General features: G+C 44.2%; 1 protein-coding gene across 2 annotated transcripts in view; it reads left to right on the top strand.

Moving 5' to 3' along the window:
* The window catches only part of braf (B-Raf proto-oncogene, serine/threonine kinase), a 30,377-nt gene continuing 24,179 nt past the window's right edge, over positions 1-6,198 (top strand). For both annotated transcript variants that reach the window (XM_049566564.1, XM_049566563.1), the window contains exon 1: positions 1-167. In XM_049566564.1, the coding sequence (XP_049422521.1) occupies positions 12-167 (156 nt within the window). In that variant the 5' untranslated portion in view covers positions 1-11. The remainder of the gene's footprint in view (positions 168-6,198) is intronic.

The following is a 6,198-nucleotide window of genomic DNA, read 5'->3' as shown; positions in this document are numbered from 1 at the left end:
CGCAGTTTAAAATGGCGGCGTTGAGCAGCGCCGAGTCCCCACCGCCCGTCTTTAACGGAGACACCGTGGAGCGGGAGCCGGGCAGGGAGCGGGGCCTGGAGGAGCTGGGTGCCGGGCTGGACTCCTCCTGCACGTCGGGGATCCCCGGAGGTCCGCAGGATGAGGAGGTAAGCGCCACGGCGGCGGGGTAGCGGGTCTAAGCTGGGCAGGGGACACGGGCTCCGAGCGGAGGTAATTGGATGTAAATCTTCAGGAAACACCGGCTGTAACATGGATCGTGGGGGATGCAGTGCAGGGGGCAAAGCGATGGACCAAATGTGAACGATTGATTTGAGCGCAGGGCTCTCCCAACCCGCGGCTTCCGCTCAACGGAAAAATGCGACAGATTAATGCGAGCAGGAGGGGAAGGTTTTATTCGGCGGAGCCTGTGTTTATTTCGGGCCTGCTCTGTTCCATTTGCTCCTGGCTTCGTCTTCCAGGCTCACTGCAGCTGTAGTCTGGTGCGCCAACAGAGCACACACACACACCGCTGTTGACGCAATAAAGACACGCAATTACACCGCTTTCTAATGCATTCTGGTGGATTCTAATGTGGCCAAAGTTTGATTTTCACCAATCCACTGAGGTTCTTACCTCAAAGGGATGATGATGAGGATGATGATGGTGATGGTGATGATGATGGTGATGATGGTGATGGAGGTGGAGGCTAACTCAAGTCGTGCTTGTGTTTTTTGAGGTGTGATTGAGCTACACAGGCTACTTTTATTTATATTACAGGCTTTACAATCACCGCCCCCACGTCCATACACACACACACACACACACACACACACACACACACAGGCAGAACCATCAGTCAGGCTGTGACCTCATCATTTAATACACAGTGACCATGTAGCCTAGCCTGGAAATCTGTCTTCAGTCTGCAGGTCAGAGGCCTCGCTGCTGGACCATGACAGCACGCTACATCACATCAGCAGCATACTCAAAATCGTTTCCAAAAGTTTGTAATATATAATATCACCATTTATATCACATGCCCCCCCCCCCAATATTAAAACAGAGGTGAATCTGTTCTCTGTTTCAGACTTAAAATGTCTCATTCTGTGACCTGTCCCTCTGGTTTGTGTGGCCCCTTGCCCCATTTTAAGGCCCCCAAATCCTCATCACCTCAGCAGTTAGGAGTTTTCTTGTGAACATGTCACTTTGACAGTGGCATAGTTTAATAGTCTATTTTCAGGAGTGTGGGAGCTGCAGTGGGTTAATATAGATGTGCTGATATACTTCCAACACATTTAAAAGGCACTCTGGTGATTTTAGTACGTAGAGTTGGGGGACAAGAGTCAGATATAAAGAAATGGTACAAATCTGTGCTGCAGAGTCTGAGATGTTCCGACTTTTAATCTCTAGCACGGTCCAAGCTCCAAAACTGTTCACATAATGCAACCAGTGCCTTCTGGCCTCTCTGGACTCTTCCTGCCAGGTAAATGCCCACATTTCCCTTTGCTCCACAGCCGCAGTTTGTTACACAGAGTCTCATGTATTTGTTGTCTCAAAGTCCAGCTGAAGACAATCTTGGATCAGATCCCATCAGCTGTCAGTCGGATGACAGTCATCTTCTGGGGCGAATATTTGGAAGTTCCAGTGTAGCCAGTGGATATACGGGCCAAGACTTCCTCTTCCTAATCTCTATAAACAGATGTTTGCATTTTAGGGATGTCAAAGGTTAAAGGTTAATGAGTTAACTGCAGAAAATATTTTTGAGAGGTTATGCATGTCGGTCTCTATAGGTTCATGTTGCTGCTTTTCGGTTAACTGCACTGCACACCACCCAGGTCTGGCAGGAGCGTATAGGGGCACCACTCATTCTGCGATTACCGCTAGTAACACTGTCCCGACCCAACAGCATTGCTGTGGAAACATTGTGCCCTGGTGAATAAGCAGCTCAATTTCAAACCACAGACCCCCTTTTGCATAGAGTGCTCCATGGATATGGTTTTCTGTAGGCCAACGCAGAAGTTAGCATCACATCCCTTGTCAAAAAGCCGATAGAATTATTCCTTTGGATTTGGGATTATGGCACAAAATAAGATCTGTGGCAAACAAATGTTTTGATACTTACATGTTTTGTTCAGCAAGATTATCTCCACAAATGAACACGACTTATATGAATTTTGTAGCCTTAATGCAATTGCCAGAAGTAAAAAGCTAACGTCGCGGAGACTATCGTAATCTTTTGAGTGTTCATACCTGGCGATGTGTGTTTTTGTAAGCGGGAGTCTTGCTAACTGCGTTAGGACCTGTGTGTGCACACCACATGATTTCTCCGCCGACAGCCCCAGATAATGCGGTGACGTCACCAAACTTGGAGACGACACATCGTAAAGGCATGGATATTCTTTATTATCCTGGGTCCAAACACAACGCACTCCCCGTGATCCTGTGGACGCCGCCATTGTTGTTACTTGCCGGCCGGCTTGTCAGTGTTGCCAGATCTCGGGAGAGAAACAAGCAACCAGGGCTATTGAAACAAGCCCAAAAGAAGCAACTGCAGTTCGATGTAATATCATGCGTCTAAATAACTTATTAGACGGATATATACAGAGGAAGGTGACATTTAGAGAGCAAGCCCAAATAAGCAACTCCTCTTTAGAAACAAGCTCAAAGTCGTGGCTAATAAGCGGACCTGGCAAGTGGCAACCCCACGGCTTGTCCTCCTCACATTTCTTCCATCCTCCTGCGTGCTGACGTGGGACGTATCCCGCCTCTCATTGGCTGGTGCTCTTTGTCAGTCATGTCAGCCTTCTCCAGTTTTCTAGCATGCCAGATAACCAGTCCCAGTCACAGACGAGGGGGCGACTTACTCGTAAGCTTGTTCACACATGAGGACTTATCCTGGCAGACTATCTTCTGACTCACCTCCGACCCAAGATGGCTCTCAAGATCATATGTGACGTCAAAATCGTGGTGAAAATCGTATAGTGTGAACTAGGCTTTAATGTCACCACCGCAACGAGGGCTGTAAAACTGTGTTTGTTGAAATGACGTTCTGTAGTCTCACTAAGACACTTGTTAGCAACCATCTTTTTTTAAACACATAAAAGCTTCAAAATCTGCGAGTGGGGTATTGACCAACATATTTCATATTGTAAAATAAAACATGAAAGTCTCTTAAGCTTGTGTTCAGCACAGACCTTACTTCAGGCATCTAACCAAGTACCACTAAAAAAACCCACTGACTTCAAGACGAGGGAACCAGGAGTGCAAAATGCTAACTTCCTAACTTTCCTGGTTTCAGGACTCATTCCTGGATCACTCCAGCATTAGCAGTGTCAACACGGCCAGTGGTACTGACATAGTTATCAATCAAAAGGGGTTTGGTGGCTCAAATGAAGCTGCTGACACACTGGGGCTACCTGGGGGGTAGACCGGACGGTGGCCACCATGCTTCATCTTCATCAAGCAGCAGCAGCAATCATGGATGAGCAGCGCTGCTAGCTAGCTCCCATGTGACCCAGTGCTGAGTGGCCATGGCTAACATTAGCTAACCAGTGGAAATGGGTGGGAGTGTGGGCAGTGGGCACCATTTTTTAGTATGTTAACATGGCTAGCCGGCTGTAGTAAGATATCACAAAATATTAAAATCTCACCACCTCTAATGGATAGCACTTTGAAATGTGGGGCTAAAGCTCACTGAGTCAGTGGAGTGCTGGACTATCGGACTGGTTAATAGGTGTCGGGCTGCTGAAAGCAAAATAACCACTAAAATCTAAAATCCCCACCGCACACGAATGCAGATGTGACCCGAGATTGCATTTCTGCCAATGCGTTCACACCTCTCTACACTACTCAACACTACACAGGCTACAAATGGAAACCAGAACGCTTCTGATACCAAAATCCTGTCCAATTGCCTACAAACTCTGCATACATATGCAGATATCTGTTCATAGAGATTACCTGAGGTAACTCTGAAGACATCATCAGGGTTATTTTATCAGACTTGACAAATCTCCTCTAGAGCCTCAGAAGTTTTTACTGTTTTACAGTAACACACTGTTTTGGCTAAGGAGTGTGGCTCAGCAAATGATGATGAGTAAACTTGTGTAATTGGTGGGTTTCCCTCTTAATTTACTTTTCACTTACAAATGTACAACATATATCAATCAGTCATAAGTAGGGCTGACCCAAAAAATTCGAAGCTTCGAAGCTTCGTTCGATGGCACGGGATTCGATTGTGAAAAAAAAAAATTGAATATTCAGCCTTTTTTTGTCCTGTTATTTTTGGGGGACCTTTAACACAACACCATCTCCGACAAGGAAATAGAAAGCCCGACGTGCAATGAATGGAGACCTATTATCCTGCTTGAACACAGACAGCTAAATTATTTCATCAATGTGACTCATAATAATGATGAAATAGATTTTATTGATGTAAAATAATATGCTGATGGTGACATTTTCCACCGGTCCGCTGCGCTCTGAGTCTGGTGTCAGTGACACATGCTGCTCTGAGTCACGCATCTGTCTGCTTGCGCTGCAGTGCGCGCCGAGGGTTTTAATTTTTAGTGTTAAATCAAAAGTTAAACACTACTTATCAGCAACCAGAAGGGTTTTTTTGTTTGTGAATATTTTTTATCTTCATTCTAGGGTTGCAAGAAACTACCTTTTCGCTATAATTTGTAAGTTATTAACTTTTTTGGACTTTTTAGCCGGTACTGGCTTTAAAATGAACTATCAGAATCAACCAACGTGCTTTTTTTATTTTGCACAATGAATGAATATTACATACATTGAAAAGCATTCTATTTCATGTCTCCATCTGCTGGTCATTGCAATAAGAGTATGCATGCACAATAGGATGTTAATTCCACAACAGAAGAGACTTGATGATCACTAAAATTGGGTGGAGAAAATATATATAAATTGACTGGCCAAAGATATCAGTGATCAAGGATACAAGGTTACATATCGGCAAAAAATCCAATATTATGCATCCCTAATTGTGACCATGTCTCCACATGGAAGTTGTATTGGACCATAAGAAAACTGTTGTGTTGACATACCTATTGCTCTGCTCTTTGACATTAATATTAAAGGGCCATACCAGTGGCTTTGCATATTTGAGCCCATAAACAAGTAGTCAGTACTCCACCACTTACTTTTTATGAAGCATCACTTTGGAATTGATTTCCTCCATCCAGACAGCCATTGGCTTCAGCTCATTGGAGTTTGATATGAAAATCTTGAAACTTGCTGCAGATGGGCAGTCTATCACACTGAATGTTTGACGCCCTGTTTTGTTTGTAAAATGTCAGTGAATAGTGAGAAAATGTACAGTATAATTTTCCAGAACCAACTGTGATGCTTCAGGTTTTGTCTTTTGTCTGACCAACATTCCACAACCAAACGTTCTTCCTTTTACTGTGATATAAAACTGTTAAAAAAAGGTAAATCTTCACGTTGGAGAGGCTGGAACCAAATGTTTGATGTTTTGCTTGAGAAAATGAATCAATCAAAATAACTGCTGATTCATTTTTTGTGCATTGACTAATTGATTACTCAACTAATCGTTTCAGCTCAGAAGTCCAGGAACTATTGCAAGAATTAAAACGTTCCTTTCGGGGTATGTTTTCTGCATTTCTCAGCCTGTTTGCTGTTGCAGACTTGTGAAAATAGCGTGTGTTAAATTCTGTGCACTGCTCTCCAGTGACACAAACTCCACCCTCAAAGTTCTTGCGCCATTGGAAAGTAAAACCTCTTAAGTAGGGACTTTTTGCAGCAGAAACTACAGTTTGACCCTGGTGCCTGCAGTTGAAATTCAGATAGAGTTATTGAGTTATTGAGTTCCTGGAAAGGTTTCTTTTGAAGAAACTGGCTGATCATCATTTTCATGATGGATTATCTGTTGATTGATTTTAAAATAGTGGAAGACGATTAACTTAAAAACATATACTTTGCTTTTGAAAAGTTTTGGGAGAACTTTTACATGAAACCCAATCCATTTCTTATTTATATGACCGGAACTAGGGCAGCACGGTGGTGTGGTGGTTAGCACTCTCGCCTCACAGCAAGAGGGTTGCCGTTTCGATCCCGGGCGTGGGAGCCCTTTTGTGTGGAGTTTGCATGTTCTCCCCGTGTCAGCGTGGGTTCTCTCCGGGCACTCTGGCTTCCTCCCACAGTCCAAAGACATGCAGA

Source organism: Epinephelus fuscoguttatus, linkage group LG22 (genome assembly GCF_011397635.1).
Source record: "Epinephelus fuscoguttatus linkage group LG22, E.fuscoguttatus.final_Chr_v1".
In the NCBI taxonomy this organism is placed as follows: Eukaryota; Metazoa; Chordata; class Actinopteri; order Perciformes; family Serranidae; genus Epinephelus; species Epinephelus fuscoguttatus.
This window is presented reverse-complemented; position numbering and strand designations above follow the sequence as displayed.